The sequence below is a fragment of the Manacus candei genome, unplaced genomic scaffold, assembly GCF_025592945.1.
Source record: "Manacus candei isolate 608988 ecotype Guabito, Panama unplaced genomic scaffold, ASM2559294v1 h1tg000011l, whole genome shotgun sequence".
Classification (NCBI taxonomy): domain Eukaryota; kingdom Metazoa; phylum Chordata; class Aves; order Passeriformes; family Pipridae; genus Manacus; species Manacus candei.
In genome coordinates this window covers 19,090,581-19,109,060 of record NW_026138059.1, presented here as the reverse complement: position 1 = coordinate 19,109,060, position 18,480 = coordinate 19,090,581, and the positions used below count along the sequence as shown (strand labels likewise).

Sequence of the window (18,480 nt, the reverse complement as noted above, 5' to 3'; positions counted from 1 at the left end):
AGCAGCTCTGAACGCTGTCCAATGACAGCGCAAATGATTGAGTACTAGTGGGTATGGGACCTGGGTCTTGTAGCTGATGGATATCAAGAAATGACCTGGCAATGGAGCAGTTCAAACTGCTTGTAGTGGTGGAGGTAACACAGCTTGATGTATGGTTGCATTGAGGTTCTGCTTTCAAAAGGACTAGGGAGTAGGAAAAAAGTTTGTCTTGCATTGGAAGTTAGACTTCTCTTAATATGCATTGAAGGTTCCTTTTTAAAAAAATAATGACCTTACTAAATTCCTCTGTGTGTTTGGCTGAAAGCCAGGCTTTTGTTTTCACATCTTCTAGTACTAAAAGCTTTTCAGCATCAGTTGATAAATAGTCCTGTTGCGAGAGCAAGAGGTTTTGATTTACTGCTGTCCTCTTCTTTGAAGTTGAACATGTAATCATGTTCTCAAGAGCTTGAACTCCTTCTCATTTATGCTGTGACACAAAGCAAAATTATTTTGCAAATTTTCATGGTGAAGTGTATCTAGAATATTTGAAGATACTCTAGTTGGTTTAAAGCTAGTAAATAGCAGTGCCATATTGTCCCGATAAGATTGTGTGTCTTTTGCTATAGGTGACAAGTAAAAGGCAACACTGAGTATATAGCTCCTGCTGTAGTGTTCTTTATAGCCCATCTTAGGCTTTATGTGGTGGGCAAGGAAAAGGCAATACTTACTCTTTCCCTTAACCAGAACAAAATGATACTCAACTGACATGGTCAGTTGAGTATGTTAGTCTGAGTGTTGGTTAATATGCTGGGAATGAGGTGTCGTTTTGTCTGTAGTCAGTTAAGTATGAGGAAAATCTAGACAAGAACACAAGGATCTCTTCTGTGACAGGCCTAAGTCAGCTGATGCTTTGAAGTTATGTAAGTATAGATTGATGTAAACTGTAAATAATTTATGGTTCAGTAGTCTTAATAGTACTGTGGACATACAGGATGAACTAAAGTAGAATGAAGTTGGTTTTTTGGTTTTTTTTTTTTTTAGTATTAGCCTCTCAATCTTGTATTTAATGGGACTGCAGCAGAGGGTAAAATGGGGAAAGGAGTGATATATTTTTTTTTTGGCAATGGTTTATCTAAGTGCTAGACATCACTTCAAAAGACAAGCATATTCCAGAGGGGATATGGATACCAGTTTAGTAGCCGTAGCTGGCAGAAGGTAATGAAGTAAAGCAAGATTAAGACTCTTGGCCTCAGTTGGTTTAAACATCTATTCCCTGTACAGCTAATACCTAGTGAGAGTTTGCTGTGCAGAAGTAAAATCTTAGTACACTTAATTATGTGGAAATGCACAAGTTAATGCTTACCTTGGTATTAGTTTCTAAATCTATACCTAATAAGGCCTACATAGTTGGAGTGGTTTTATAAGTGATGTTCTAATATTGTTTGAAGTTTATCTTCAGAATTAAATGAACAATAATAGCATTGTAACTCTGAGTATCTGTAATGAGCAGCTGTAATAAAGTTCTTAACCTCTTCATGATGGCTGTGTGTCAAGTTTTGGGGCTAATAAAATAATTTAAATGGTGAAACTCTCCCATTCATGTGGAAGACCATGCACTGTGTTCCTGCATATACAGTTTGGAAATACGTCTGTCTAGGTCTCAGGTCTAACTGTCTGAAAACATGATTGTTTCAGGAAGTTCAGCATGCTTACTTGATCATATTCCATGACTTGGGTTTCTAGGAACTGTAACTGAACGGGTTTACTGTCTAGGCTCACTTCTGTGTGCCATCCCCTAACCTCCCCAAAGAAAAGATTGTGAGGGAGAAAACTTGTCAGAGTGGAGAATGGTTTCCTGAACTAGCTTGTAGCCCAGGAAAAACAATGGGAGGTACTCTAGTTGAGGACAGCTTAGAGAATGAATCCCTGGCTTAAGTGCTATATTTGGTAGGCATAATAAAACCACTCTCCTTTTGTTTTTAATCAAGACCTGCCATTTGGGCTTGTTTACTTGAGTTTTATGAAAAATCAGCTCCCAGTGATTTGGTCACTGTGTTTTGGAGTAGCACTACAGAAGGGAGCTTTTACTTGGGAAAGGTGAGGTGTTCCTTGTAAGGTGTGCACAGGTTGCCTCCTGTTGGAAGGTGAGCACACAGGTGTAGTGGTCAAGGCACCAATCTCTAACTTCCTTAAATAAGGCTATATGCATGTATATAGTTAAGGTTTTCCATGGTAATATAGTAAGTACAGGTTGTGCATTCTACTAAATACTGCGTTCATTTGATGTAATGAGTCATCTCTTTTCTTAATGACACTTTTGACTTGAGGGGTAGACTTGTGTATTGCACTGGAGAATGTGATGTACTTGACATAAACTGTGTTTAACATAGTAAAAGTTTTGTTCGCACTTCTCTCAATTGTTTACCAAACAGTTACTGTTTCAAATGTGTTTAAGCTCTGAAGTGTCCAAGCTCATTCATCCTTTACTGAAACCTAGACAACTCTTCACTTCTTGCATCAATTGAAAGTACTTTCAGTTACATTGCTTTTAATTTTTACCTCTAGATTGTGTGGGGAGTATTCTTCATCATTGTGGCACTGCTCTTCACTGTCTCTCTGTTCTTGTCAAAGTAAGTACATTTCAGCATTTTCCTTAGCCACTTAAACTACCTAGTTTCTGCTCTAACACCAGAATTGGGGTGGTTTGCTTCAAGAGGGGGTTTGCTTTCTACCTTACATTTCTGTCCCTAGAGCTGCATTTCTCATTATAATAGTATGTAGTGAAACTGAGCAGAATGTGCTAAAACAGATTGAAGGAAGAACATGGGTCAGCTTGTCTTGACTGTATGTTGCTGAAAACCGTTTTGATTCAGCAGAGAAATTGACCATATATGTTAAGAAAGTTTAATTCAGACTGCAAAAGTATTATGATTTGCTTGAATGAATCTTGATGCACATAGGTACTTCTTGGCTGGGTAACACGTGCTTAAATTCTTTCAGTAAGTGATATATTTTAATTTATTATGATGTCCATTTCATAGTAATTGTTTGATGACATTGAAAAAAATATGGCCAGCTGCAGATCTGGTGGATTTCAACAAAGAGTGATACTAACCAGAGGTCTCAAATGTTGGCACGTTTAATTTTTCAAACTGGGCAAATATGACCCAAACTAGGGAAAAGCTAAAATGCTGAGGAGATGCAGAAGTCAATGTAACTTTCACAGAACAAGTGCAATGAGTCTGGCAAAGCAAAGTGTGTATCTATATAGATATTAGAAAGTTTTCAGTCTCTGGGCTTAGTTCGGCCTTTTTTTTTTTTTTGAGTTGCCCTTTTAGATTAAAGTGAAGATGAAGGTCTGGGAGAACTGTTGTACTTACCCAGCTTTTCTGATTATTGCAGTTTGGACAAAGCTCTGCATTCGGCTGGTTTCAACTCAGGATTTATAATTTTAGGAACTAATCTGACCAATCCATTGAATATGCTATTACCAGTTCTTCAAAGAGTAAGTAAAAAATTGGTGATATATATATGTAAGGATGCTCCTCTGTTTTCTGGTAAACTGTCAAAAGGCAAACTTCTCCCCAAGTAATTAATTAAAACAACATTGTCTACATGTGTGTTCAGTAAAAGCGAGGCAAATTCCTTACTAACTTTTAGTTTTAAGTTACTGATATGAAAATTTTTTTGGGTGGAAGCTAGTTAGGGGAAGGAAGGTGGTGCTTGAAACTTAACTTCGATGTGATCAGAACACAGTGGCAATGGAGAATGACTGCATTTGTGTTTACTATGCACAGAATAAAAGCAACTTTTTCCCATGCTCTACCTACATTCTAGTTTTTGGTGTACTGGATAGTTTAGCCCTCTTCAGTGAAGTAAATGCACTTTTCCACTTTTTAATGTATTTGTTGCACATTGAAAGAGATATTCCTCTATGCAGTTACGTATGTTAGAGTAAGGCATTAGTTTTTGAAACAAACCCAACAAACTGTTAACTTCCATAGAATTGAAAGGCAACAAGTCCATGTACAAATTTAGTTTTTCATGGGTAAACTAAGAAAAAGAAAAACCTTAATATAAGCTAGTGCTTTATTCTCCCCTATTTGAGCTATTTCCTTATTCTTGGTACAGTGGGCCAGCACAATGCATTCTTCCCCAGGGTTTTTAAATTGGGGAACACCTAAGCTTGCAGCTTACTGTGCAAAGTAGTGTTCAGCAGCAGTATTCTCAAGCTGTTATTAATGTAAATATAAAAATCAAATTTTGTATGCAAATATGATCAGAAAAATGTCACAAATAGAATGCCTATGTAGTCCTAAAATGATTGTTGTCACTGTGGACTTTCCATTCTGAGACTTTCTATTTAAAAGAATTAAGTGTTTCTTGGCCTAAAAATGTATAATGCTTCAAAATTAGTGCAAGTTTTAAATTAAGAAAAATGCTCAGTTGGCAAGTTAATTGTCTAAGCTCTATTAGCACCCAGCTATGTTAGCTATATTTGGAGCCAGCTATGTAAAACTTTTAAATAGGACTCTTGCTACCACAGACGCTATAAGTAGAAACTACTTATTTAGATATAAGTGGGAGAAGAGCTTGTTTCCTTGTGTTTTTAACTGCTTGTGTTTTTGTTCTAGGTTTTTCCGCTTGATTATATTCTTATTACAACTATTGTTATGTACTTTATCTTCACTTCAATGGCAGGGATTCGAAATATGGGTATATGGTTCTTCTGGATAAGGGTAAATATTACTTAAGAGTGTAGTTTCTAATATGCAGATATTTAACAAATATGTGCTATTGAATATGTTTATGTACTGCATCATAAATATGGGATGTTGCTGTTGTCTGTATGTGTAGTGAGTGGAAGCCTAGTGTACGATTTGCACTGCTTTTGGAAGGTGCTTCATTTTGCTTAGTTATCAGACCAAAACTGATGTTTCAGTTTGAGCAGTACAGTCATCTGACTCTTTTTCAAGTATTTAATCAGTGTCACTTTGGCTTCTGACTTTTCTAAGTTAAAACCATATGATTCTGATGTACTGGAAGTATTAAGTCAATTTTATGGTCAAAATCTGAAATGTGCATGCAGTCAGAAGGGCTTGATTTGCCATCTATGTTGTTACGCTCTAGATTTTAAGCCATAAGCTGCCCAGAGTGGTTACATTTTATTTAAGACTTTTTAAAAGCCTTTTGGTTTGTTATAACCTCGAATTTTTATCCAGAGAAAGAGTCACATGCTCTTCTCTAAGAGAAATTCTTTTAATTTAGTGAGAAAAATAAGATATTTTGACAAAAGAGTTTACAGGAGTAAAATACAATCAAGAATATTTCACTAAAACATCCAGCCAAAAACCCATTCCACAGGAAAAATAAAAACCAGCACAAACAATCAATATACTAGCTTTAGTACAACACAATTCATTGGTTTTAAGTTACCCACAAGAGAAGGAAAAAGAGTAAAAGAAGAAAACAGATTAAAAGAGTAAAGAAAGAAGAAAGAGACGGAGAGAAAGGAAAGGAAAAATGGTTACCAACAAGATTCAATGATTCACATGGTGCAGGCAGCAGGAGAAAAGAGAGAGGGAGCTCAGATGGAGTCTCATGTATTTATATGGTTCAGTTTTCCCTCCCGGGCAGGATATCCAGTCAGTGCCTTCAGGCCACAGTGAGCTGTGCTGTAGCAGTCACAGGCTGCAGGGGTGTGCTGTGGGTGGGCTACCAGGCAGGTCTACCTTGACTGACAACTCAGCTACAAAGCCTTCAGCTCTGCCATGTGCTCTCAGGGACCCAGCCCTCTTAGCTGCAGGCTGTGTGCTCTGAGCAAGCCTTATGTGATACGGCAGCCTTACCATGTACCTGCAGATCTAGGCCCAGCCCTTCCCCACACACACTCACAGTGAGTTGGTTTTGACCTATATCAGTAATTCAGTGAGGTTTGGATCCAGTATCTCACAGGTGTGACAAGCAAGTTTAGCTTCATAAGAAGTAAAAGAGTACAGTGGTAATATGGCATATCTAAATATTAAGCAAATAATGTATTTGAAAAAAAAGTATTTGAAAAAGCAGCTTTGTGTCCCATAGTGTGACAATCATGCCTGTGATACTTGGTTAAATATTTCCATGCTTATGTGCCTACTCTCCTTTTAAAACTGTCACCTTTTCGTGTGGTGACACCCCAGATTTGGAACAATGACCCATCAATCTTTGCAACGAGTTGTGAGATTAGTATTGGTTTTGGTCTTCTGTCATTTACCCCTCATGTGCCAGCTTCTTCAGGTTGAGCCCTTAGGGATTAGAGAGTACAGTGGTATCTGCAGAATAACAATGAGGGATTGTATTGTTCCCTGCAATGTTAAATGAACAAGAAGCCACCATATGGTGGGCAAGTTTCCTCAGAGCCTGGGAATGCTCTCTCATAACTCCTTCCTCTGTTTCTAGATCTGATTGGGGCTGTAGTGATAGATGACACCCCACCTTGACCGAAGGGCATAATATTGTTTGACAAACCAAGGCACAGTTTGTTATAAGTATACACAGTTTGTGATAGGCAACACCATTTTAATCTTCCTACTAGCTACTGGTGTGTAGATATTTTGGGCCATTACTTAATTTGTAACCAGTACTTAATTTGTTTAAACAGCTGTGCTCTGAAATTTAGGTAAATACCCCTGAAAACCTGCTTTGAGTCACTGGAGTTAAGTTGCCAGAGGATCATTTTAGCAACCTCCCACTTCTGGCAGTAGAATTAAAACTATTATTTGAATTAAAGAGGTTTTTAAATGTCTTCAGGAAAAAAAATAATTTTGTTATGTTAATATTTGTTTTCTGGTTTCAGCTTTATAAAATCAGACGAGGAAAAACTCGACCTCAAGCACTCTTATTTCTCTGTATGATACTTCTGTTGATAGTTCTTCATACAAGTTACATGATTTACAGTCTTGCTCCACAATATGTAATGTATGGAAGCCAGAAATACCTGGTGCAGGTGAGATGTAATTTTTTTTATTTTATGTTTAAATTTTCTTCATCCAAAAATGTATTGTTTACAGAAACTCTTAAAGTCAGGCGTATTCTCAGATTTTGAAGAGAATTTTGTAGCCAGTTTTTTTTTTTAAATACTAGTAGGTCTGTTGGTAATACACAAGCCAGAAAACAATTGTACTACATATTACACAGCTTAATTTCTAGATTATCTTCAGACAGTGTGAAACTCCTGAGTTTTGCTTTACTCTTTCTGATAAGATTTGCCAGCTTCCACTAGATTTTGTACTGGTATGCTAAGTGACTGCAGTGAGGATTATTTTTAATGTGTAAGGCTACGTAGAGAATAAAATCAATGTTATCCACAGATGATAGTTTTTATGTGCATATTTGTGAGGAATGACAAAAATAACTTATTACAGTAGAAATTCATCAGATTGGAGCAAAGTATGTGCTGATTAATCACACTTAAGACACTTTGGACTGTCCAACTTGATGAAACTCCATGCAGTTCTTGCTCTCTAAAATCTACAGAATTAACAAGTTAAAATTTAGTCTCTGCTTTTGTTATTGCACTTTTGTGCACTTCAAGGTTTTGGTTTAAGTCTTTCATCTTCTGTACCTGAAGACTTGAATTATTGTATTTCATCTTAGTTTGAGTGGCTGGCTGCATATTTATGGGGAAGTTCAGTGTTACATATCGTAAGAATCTTGAGAGGTTTCATGGACATCTGTCTATTGAGGTCTGATATCCTATAGGTGTAGACTTTGTTAGATCTGGTCTTCAACTGACCAGGTTGTGAACTGGTTGCTTATTCAGGCACAATGAAGTCAAGATCTCCTGGTGTGCTGTTTGGTGTTTGAATTTCACAGACAAAATAGTTGAGCCAGAGTAGTTAAAAGAAGGGATTTAAATGAAATTGAAGTAACTGTATGCTGCTTTGAGCATTTGGAATACTTCAGTTAGTTTTCCAGGAGGATGTACCTCTGGGGGAGCACACTACTTTAAAAATAAAAAAAACCCAAACAAAACACACACTGACCTCCTTTAGCTGCGACTATTTAGTAAATTCTGTGATTTATCACTGTCAATTCTTTCGGTTTACATGGTGGATACAGAATATTTGGTACAAAAGGATTACAAGGAGAAATTGAAATTGGAGTAGTGTTAAACATGCTAGAGATGAGGAATCTGATCAACTTAAATGAGTTGATGTGGTAGAATTGTCACTGCAGGAAATGGAGGATTCAATAAATGCTACTTTCCTACTGTCTTTACATCTCAATTGTCTGGTAAGGGGCAATTGGTCATCTCATGTCAATCCAAGCACAGTAATACAATCACTGTAGGGGATTTGAGTATTTGGTATTTAAGAAGTGTAATGCATTTTATTAGATTTTATGCTAGATATAACTAATACAAAATAAACGTGTAGGCATCTGTAAATTGGCTGAACTTGTCAGAATTAGAGTAGTAGCAGCAAAACACTGCTAATCTGAAAGTAAGTTTGGGAAAGCATTTTGCTTATGTGGTGAGTTTACATAGAACTCCTGGCCTGATTATATACTATGTATGTAACTTAGAACATCATATAGCTGTATCGGTATCAGTTATGAGCTCAAGTGCCTGCAAATGGCAGTTCAGTTTTTTATGTTGTAGAATGATTGTATATCTCCAATTACAGTGCAGAGCCATTGTGGGTGTAAGGGTAGGACGGAAAATTTCATTAAAGGTCCTACCAAACTAGTCTTTAGGCCTTGCAATGACCTGAGAAAGGAATCTTTTGTGATAAAGCTGGCAGATAACATGGAACATTGAAGAGAAGAACAAATAATAAAAGCTATAGCTAGTAGTTTGTTTTACTTTATGAATAAAATAAAATGTGCCTATATCGAGGGAGGCAGAAAGATTGACACTAAACACACACTTGCATGTTACCTGTTTATGACAAGTAGTATCCAAACATAAATACATAGTTTGTAACCAAGAAGGGTCAAGAGAATAGAGCACAGCAGTAGGAAGGCTATTGTGTCATTCTTACAGCTATTGACATACAATCCTGGTCAGCAATGCAAGAAGGATTAGCTGAAATGGTTGAGTAGAGCTATAACTTTCCATTTAAAGGATTAAAATTGTTGTGGGCAAGATAGCCATTCTGGGCCTTCAGCTTCTTATGTTTCATTTCAAAGAGCTGTGCTTAAAGTACATATTACAACTTGAGTAGAAATTGCTTTTATAGTTAAAATAATATGAGGCATAAAGAATATGCTGGTAAACTACATCTGGACTTCCCTGGCATACCAGATTATCTACTCGTTACGTCTTCAGACCACATCCTATCAAAGAGTCTTTCAGAATGTACCAGACACATTTTCTGTCTGACTACCCTGACAACTGCATGTCAGATTTTTATATTTAGAAACGAGGAGAGATGGTGTCTGGGAATGAAGAGGAGCAACAGACTTTTCTGTGGATGTTAGCAATGAAGAGGTTCTTAACAGTTATAAATTGATGATTATGGATGTAGGAGTAGCCAGGAACATACACAGGAGCAGGGCAAGTGAACTATACATAGCAGGCTTCCTGATGATGAGCTGTATGCACCAGTTCACTTGGTCAGTCTAGGTTTTCATTGTGCTCACACACCACTGTCAATTTGATCATTTAAAGTAACACCACTGGTAACCAGCACTGTGTAAAAAAACAAGCAAAAAGTGAGGATTATTCCAAGTCAGCTTAGTGGATGGGTGGGCTGATAAACATGTATATTACAATCTGGTGGCTCACAGAAAGACTGTGTAAGAGTACTTCTCCCTTTGCTTTGCTCTACAGTAATTCCCAATCTGTTAACCTGTTAAACTAATTTGTAACCAAAATCTATAGTAATGCATTAGACAGGTTAAATTCCTGTTTAAATTTTGAACTGTTTCCTTTGGAGACTTTTACTCTTGACAAGAACTTTTAATTTGGAAGTGCTGGTGGTTTTTCCTTTTAACTGAGTATGTAAAGAAAAATGGAGCTCTTATAAGCCAATTAACATTAGCGAGACCTGGGCTGCTAGCTTTATTAATATTCTGACCACCGGTGTGTTCAAAGCATGTGACCCCAGTTCATCAAAAGTGTTTTCAGCTATGCTGTCTGTAGGAAACTTCTGAAAGTTTCCTTTGGATATAGTGGCCTTACCGAGTCCCTGTGTAGAGCTTTGGTCAACTTTCATAGCTCTTCAAACACCCAGGATAGCTTGGGTTCACCTCTTAAGGCAATTTGTAACATCTGCTAATCAGCCATGAGTCTCTTCATAACCTTTCACAGAGTTCTATCCACATCCAGGCCACCTTCTCAACTTTCTAGTGAAATCATAATTTTGCCCATACTCAAGTATAATTGCTTTTCCATTCAGCTAGGTCAAAGGTTATTTTGCATTTGTCTGAAAGAAAGACCATTGCTTGCTGATGTTTGTACCTAGTGGACCTTTAGTATTTGACTGACACAGAGAGGAATTAAAAGGCCAGCATATACCATGAGTGACACTGATACCTTTGCTGCTCTGGTCCTTAACCAGGGAACAATCACTTTCCTTCCTCAGCCATCACATAGGTAATTTGTAGGAGTGGACCTAAACTGCAGGACCCTGAGTGTCTCTGTCAGCAGTAGGAATCCGGAAGTATCCCTTAGATGGCCAAGTGTGCAAACAGGTCTTTTCAATTTCTTGATCCTGAATATAAAGCAGGAGCAAATTTTGTTGGTGTTACAGGCTGTAACCTAACCCGTTATATGATAGCTTGCTATTTTCTTAAGTATTCAAAATGTGTCACCTCTTACAGCACACATGCTTGAGTGCTGTACTTGGTTTTGTCTCTTGCTTGTCCTTGATGCTTCCAGTTTTCAACCTTGCTCCTCCAGCAATACTTGTATTAAAAACATCTTAAATTGCAGGAGTGTTCATGGAGAACAACACTGATATAAGACCTAGAAAAAAGCATAGATGTTATCAAAGAAAGCCCATAGGTTGTATTTGAGAAACCCTACTATTAAAATACTAAAGTGAATAAAGATAAGGAAGGTGAAATTTTTGAAATGGCCATGTTGTGATTGATTGATCTATGGGTTTTGTATGCCCTGTGTAATTGTATGAGGTACAATGCTGTCCTTTGAAAGAAGCACTCTCTGAGCAGTGTAAGCTGTAATGGTGACAGCCAGCTGGAATACATCCCAGAGATGGGCCACTACTAAATGTACACTGAATAACTGAAGTTTCATGTCTTCTGTTCTTTTCCTATTGTTTCTATCTATTGTCCTCCTACTTTTGATTCCACTGATTCCTGTGACTAATCATATTCCTTTTGGATCCATATTTTTTGAGGCAGTAGTGGTCTCCACGCTTCCTTGTCTTTGCATGAATCAAAATTAACTGGACATATAAACTGTTGCTATCCTAAAGGATCCTTTAGGACAGACACTTGGTTGTTTCTCTTGAATGTTCACAGTGAAGGCTGTATTTGCTTAATATTGATAAACTTTCTCAGTTAAGCTGTCAGAGAGACAGTTTTCTGTACCAACTTGTACTGATTGCTGGTATGTTTTAAGGAATATTTTCTTCAGTCTGAAGGAGAAAAGGTGTTGACCATTACTGATTTCTTTAGAGGGTTTTCTGTTTAGGAAATCATGAAGGTGAAAGTAGGTATGAGACCCTTTAAAGTGAATTAATGTATGAAGAAATCAATGGAGTGCAAAGGACTCTGCTAAAATTATTCACCCGTTCAAAAATGTGGTACATGAAGAGTTCATGTCAGTCTCTGAAAGGATTGGGTTTCCAAAGATTTGGGCCACTTAAGCAGGCACATTTGGGTTTTAAATTGTTAACTTTGGCGTAATTTGTCTTTTTCCATTTTGGCTGTCTAAGTGTGTTGGATATTACCATCTGGCCTTTAGACCAGAAGAGAATTGCATTCAGTATCATTATGGAAGCCTAATATTTTCATAGTGTTTTTAACACCAAAGTTGAGTTTCAGATTCCTTTTATGGACAGTTAAAAGGTTTAATTTCAGAGGTGAAATTTGATTTTTGTGTCTTCAAAAAGAACACAAGCTATATTTTTTTAAAATGAAAGGGTACTTAAAAATGTTTGTTTTACCATTTACAGCTTACTCTGCGTATACTGTTCAAAAATCAATCTGTTTAAATATTGTGAGAGTTTTGTCAACGCAGTTTTGATAAAATTAAAAACTTTTTTGGAAATGTATTTGGACTGGGGACTATCATTGGACGAACATTGCTGATAGACTAATTTTCCATATTTATAATGCAGAGTAATCAGACAATTGATGGCCAGCCAAGGAATGTAACATTTGTATCTAAAGACTGTGATGCAGATGCACCTGAAGGTGAGTTTAATATATTTATTTCTTATATTTCTAATGTGATAGGTGCGTGGTTGTTTGTAATAAGCAACTCAATCGCTCTCTTCATGGCTTTTATTTGCTTTGGTCTAATATATAATAATATATAATAATAAGCTATGATATGTAGCTAAGACCAAAAAATAGCTTCCTTAAAGCTTACTTGATTTATTTGAAGAAATGACCATTTTTAGTAGAACCTTTGGCCAACAAAGCATTCCACTTTGCTTTAAGATGTCTCATTTGCTTTAATGTGTATGTACAAGATGTTGAAAATAAATCCCAACTGGTGAATAGCTTAGCATGGGAAGTGTCACTTCAGTGTATATGTTTACCATAGAAATGTCCAGACAAGTATTCTATTAAATTTCTCAATGTACTCAGGAAAACTAAGATCTGAAATTAGTGGAACTGGAAATTCTTAGTGGAACTTTACAGATAAGAGTTATGAAATTTTGATAAATAGTTAAACATGGGCTCTTCCATGAGCAACACTACCAGTGGAACTAGACCTCTTAAATTATTTCTGTGTAATCCTCTTAATTATTGTTCCTTATAATATCAAGTATAACTCTTGCTCATTTGTGTTATTAACCATCCCTTTTTGACCTTTGGGCAGAAGATATATTATGGATATTCTAGAGCTGTGAGTAGTGACTATCAAGCAGATAGGTAATTCTGATGTGTTCCTTGACTTTCCATCTATGCAGGTCTTAATGTTGGTATTTATTTGTTTTTAGAGAGACTGGTAACATTTTATTTGGTATTTATTTGTTTTTGAAACTTGAGTAAAGGTGTGAATGAATTCTAGCCTGGTTTCATTTAAAAAAATACAAACTAATTGAAATCATACTGGATTTGTTTTTTGCAGTGTTACGTTTCACCTTCTTTTCCCTCTGCATATGGACAGTTTTTTCACAATTTGAAACAGCTTGAATTGCACCAGCCATTGCAATACTGATACTGTTCTTTAAGGTCACAATCAGTTGATCTCAGCAAAAGATTTATGACCTTCAGAATGGTCCAGATCTTTTCGGACCCAAGCTTTCAATTGTTCTTACTCTGGCAAACTTTCAACTTCTCTGTATGAAGAGCAGTTGTATTATGTGTGCATTTACATACTTACAAAATGTTTGATAATGTTTGTTAATTGATAGAAAAGTTAAATAGTTGTCCTATATTCTCCTCTTATTATCAGTATTCTGTAAGTCCTGAGTTTTGACTGCTTCTAGAAGATCTTAACAGCTCCTCAGTTTTTTTCCTACTTGTTATTGGACAAGATTTTGTACTAGTGGACCATTAGTTCTTTGTTTGTAATCTGTTAGGCCATGGTCTCCTTTGCAAGGTGGTTCCCTTGTATTTACAATATCTTCAAATTGAGTATGTATGTGTTAGTCTTATTCCTGGTGGTTCATAGCATTTCCCAAGGGGAATGAATTTGTCTCCTGTCTTCCCTCATACTTAAATCATTCATCCATTTTTTTTGATTGCTATCTTTAGACTTAATGCAGTTTCAAGTGTTTTTCTATTTTGACAAATATAGTTGTTCAACTCACATTTAGGCTGCTGTATCTTTGTGATTAAAATAGAAACTTCTATTTTTGGCAGAATTTAGAAGAACATCTGTTGTCTTTCAAAATGAGATCACTTTGACCAAGTTGTATAGGTTTTTATTTCTTGTGAACAACTTCTTGACTTGGCTACTATTTGCTGGGAGAATATACTCAGTGGCATTGATAAAGCTCATTGGTCTTGACTTTTGTGAGAGAAATTAAAATAGTCTGATTTCCTCAGATTTTGCTGCTTAATTATTTCAGTCCAACCCCAGTTCCTTATAAACATATGAAATTGCACCCATACTTGATTTTTTGAATACTTTTAATACTTTGATTTTCTTTCCTAATTTACTTTAACTAAGGGAGACAATATAGCTGATGCTTAAAACTAGTCTCCTGTTGTGCTGAATACAAGAGTTGGTCTGTGTAAATGATGGCTTTGGTTTGTCATCGTTAATGTGCTGTTGCAGTGGGAATCTTTGAGTCAAATTCCCCCTTCTTTATAGGAAAGAGGTGGAGAAGGTGTTGATATGCTGTCCTGTGCTAAGTGTAAGTAGAAGATGGATGGGTATTTCTTAAATGTGAACGTTAATGCAATGAAAAGGCTATAGTGGAGTTGTATTAACTGCAGATGATAGTCAGGCCATTTGAATGTTTTTATAAATGAAAGAAAACTTTATTTTTTAATACTAAAAAAAAAGTTACATTAGTGAAGACACTTTTTTCCACTGTTTCATCCAGTCAGTTTTAGAAAGTGGAAATGTAGTGGTTGCCTTGAAATACCTGCTGTTTGTAATACCTAGGAACAAAACTAATGAAAATAACTGTTTTAGATGCTACTCTTTTCTGTGATCAGACAGTATCCTGGCAAGTGAAACTTATTTCAGAAGTAGAAACTAGACTCTTAATACAATTTTCCTTGTTTTTAAGGATATTAGACATGGGCAAAAATAGATGCAAATAACTTTAAGTTAAGATAAAGGTGTTGGGCAAACACTTGCAGTTTGAATTGACTTCTGGTTTATGTAAACCATCCAACTGGAACTAAATACAAATATTGATTTCTTTTCTCTGCCCTTTATTTTTTTCCATTTAAACTGAGTTAATTCTAACAGGTGTTTTTCCTTAAACATGAAACAAACTTTTATTGTCTGTGCTGATAGATAAGCTTATAGCAATCTGCTGTGTTATCGAATACTCAAATGCTGTAGATATGATCTCTACTTGCTGTTACTAAGTAGATTTTTTTTTTTTCCTGTCTGAGGTGGTAGAATAGACCTGATCTTCTTGTAACAGTTAATGCTCTCAAAAATTTTGATGTCATTAAAACTTTAGTCTTTAATGGGCAGTGTTTCCTATAGATTTGTTTCAAACTAGTGTCTGGCTTGGTCAAAAGGACAATTACATGTCCTAGGGAAAATTAGGCAGTTAAAATGCCATCTTATAAAAATGTACTCTCAAGTATTTATAGCTAGATACATAATTTGTACTGTTTTAGCATTATATTATCTGCTTTCATGCAGCAAAACTCGTCTCTACTCCTGATATACAGGAGGTGAATCTGTTTTATACTCAATGCCAAAGTCTGTAGTAGCATAACTGCATAAAACAGAACAGAAGCCAAAAAATAATAGGGTAGGGTGCATATTACAACTCAAAGTATCTTGTTTTAAGTTATATTTAAACATCTTGCACAAGTTTTGTGTTCTGGTTAAATTAGACTTTTTAAAAACTTTTTAAGTAGTCTTTTGGAGCAGCAAATTTAATAAATTTGTTATAGGCAAGACATTAATTTTCAGTGTTTGATACAGTTGGGCAAATATCTCCTTTGATTGTTGTTTTCAAGGTCTAATGCCAGCTGAACTGTTGGGCCCACAGTTCTGTTATTTGATTAAGACTCTTTCACCTGGACTAATGCACTGAAAGCTTGGTATAGGTTTAGCTAAACAGGTTAATGAGATTAATGTAAGTGAGCAATGACTCAGCTGCAAGGCTATATAAAAGCCTTTTCCTAACCTTAGTTATGATATCTGATAAACACTCTCTACCTCTTTCTAGACAAAAACAACCCCCTAAATTATTTTTTTTAACCATCATGCACTTTAAATGCACAACATGCTATGAATCCCCCTTGGATTCTCTCACTTGTTTCACTGGGGAAATGAACCTTACCCAAGGCCTGCTAAATGCGTGATACAGTCTGTCTGCTGGGCCTTTTTCACAGACCTGCACTGACTTGGAGCTAAATGTCAAGTGGGAAAGAAGAAAGATTATCTCAGTTTCTGAGGCTTTGAACTGAGAAGGTCTTACTGAGTTAACTAGATCTGTGCCTTCTTCCAAGACACTTTTGTTAGCTAGAAGTCAAGAAGTTCAGAATCTCAGGCTTTGTTTTAGTGAGAATAAAGATTAGATGTAGACATTAGTCAAACTGAAAAGGAGCCTCAAAGACAAGTGCCAAAACAGGAGCATGTTCCAAGTTTTTTTCGTGTAGCATTCTCTCAGGATGGGAAAAACAAGGAATCCTTCTTTCCACAGGACACATCCTTCTTTAAGTAATCAGATGAAGACAGTATGAGACAAGTAGAAACGACATGACAAAATTAGTTAACCTTGAAGGTCAAGTGGTGTACTGTAGTTTCAAGTCTGAACTAGTGGAAGTTTCAGCTTGTACCAAGTTGATACTCCAAAATGTTATAGGTGGCTAATGGAAAAGGTTTTGATTAGTATCGAAATGATAGATTATGCTGTCCACTGCTTGTTTTCTGGAATTTTGCATCCATGTTCATCCCTAGGGTATTGACTTTGATGCTTGTCACTAGCTAGGTCTTTAAAACAAGACTAATTTGCCTTAGTTACTGAAAGGAGACTCAGGAAATGCATCTTGCAGAAGTTCAAATTTAAGTTAGCACTTTATAGGCAAGAAGTAGCAATTATGGCTTGTGTTTAAACACATCTGACCACTTGTAATTAACCTAAATTGTACACAGTGTTTCAAAAGGTGTCTAGTTTCAACAAAAACACTGAGAACACTTTTCTTCACCGGGCTGATCTAGGGGTTTATTACTTCTCTGTAGAAAATGGGTATAATCTCATTGGAATTAACATGACTTCAGATCTTAGTTATTGGCTAATGCTGTACCTTTGCACTATACACATGGCCTTGTAGAATTAGTATTTTCTTCACTTGGAGTTATTTAATAAACATTAAAGTCAATTTATCCTTTAAAATTATGAAAAATGAGATTAACAGGTTTAGCTCTTCAAATCTCATTAAATGGTTTTCACCTAGTCTGTTAATACATGCAAATCTTGGCACCCTCACAGAATCTCTGTAAAGAAACTGAAATAGAAACCTTATAGCTGGGTGCAGTTTTGCATTATAATGCCATAACTGTGTGAAGATGAACATCAAATTTAAAATGGCCAAAAGAGGACTGATGGGCTCTCTGAGTGTATAGAGGGAAGTGGTGAAAACTCTTGTTACATTTAGGTAAAGCTTGTTTGTGCTTCGTTGATTCTAAGATCCAGAACCCTCTTTCTACAACTAAATCTTGCATTCATACAAGAATGCAAATCCTGTTCGTACAAGTCACTTTGTTTAAATCTGACTGTTGGAAAAAATAGTTATGTGACCCAGATTGCTCAGTAGGACATGGTTCTTGTTATTTAGCATTCAGAAACTTTTTTCTTTTTTCAGCACAAAATCTTGGAGAATCTTACTGGAAGCCTCCTTATGCTATAAAGCCCTGCTAGCCCTGACGGGACTTGCGAATTCTTGAGCCATTTATTGTAAACATTCATAATGTGTAATTATCATCAAGAAGTTGTGTGGCTGCTGCAATTGTTCATGTAGTGTAAAGTAAGTGCAAATAGCTGCTGGTTATCTAGGCTTGTAACCTTTGTTACAAAATCAGATCTGACTCTTTGTTATAAAACCAGATTATTTACATTGATTACATCACTTTTCTGTCTGTCTAGTTTTATATCAGGTTGTGCTTGATTTGCAAATACACCATGTGAAGTCTCATACACAAATTACCTGCAGCTTGAAGCGCTGAAAAAAGCAGTTTGCCTTCTAAATAATAGCTTGTCCCAAATAGCTTTTCCAGGCTCTTCATTACTCCTGTCTTCCAAGTTCCTGGCTTCTCCTTAGCCTGCTAAATCTTTTCCTTTGTCAGGATTAGATTCCAAACCTACTGAGCAGCTTTTGTTGAATGAGGTAGCTTTCTGGACTAGGCTTTATCCACCTAGACTTTTGGTCTCTACAGGTCTGTTTTAGGTGCCGTCTCACTACCACTTCCAACTGAGCAAAGAAAGCCCACACCAAAACCAAACAATTGGGAATTAACAGCAGGCAGTTTTTTTGTGCATGTATGTTAGACATAGCTATCTACAGTCTTTTAAGAACTATGAACTGTTGTTTAACATCTGAGTGGTTTGATACTCATGCTTCTAGTGTACTGTAGTGCTTCAAAGTGCTGTCAGCTTGAAATGTTGGAAGCTTAGTGATTCACATCTCTTTAAGTGGACAGCTATTGTAGCTACAAAAAACCAGTTGGGAGAT

The 18,480-nt window shown here is 36.3% G+C and overlaps 1 protein-coding gene across 2 annotated transcripts in view; it reads left to right on the top strand.

Moving 5' to 3' along the window:
* LMBRD1 (LMBR1 domain containing 1) overlaps nt 1-18,480 on the top strand; it is an 84,011-nt gene that overhangs the window by 47,387 nt on the left and 18,144 nt on the right. Inside the window, exons 10-15 of one of the 2 annotated variants that reach the window (XR_007902811.1) lie at nt 2,545-2,609; nt 3,382-3,484; nt 4,614-4,718; nt 6,815-6,964; nt 12,270-12,345; nt 17,614-17,775. Coding sequence is in view for 1 of the 2 variants with exons in the window: in XM_051777728.1 (XP_051633688.1) it covers nt 2,545-2,609; nt 3,382-3,484; nt 4,614-4,718; nt 6,815-6,964; nt 12,270-12,345 (499 nt within the window). In the remaining variant the exon portion in view is untranslated. The remainder of the gene's footprint in view (nt 1-2,544; nt 2,610-3,381; nt 3,485-4,613; nt 4,719-6,814; nt 6,965-12,269; nt 12,346-17,613; nt 17,776-18,480) is intronic. The other variant, XM_051777728.1, reaches the window with a different exon arrangement.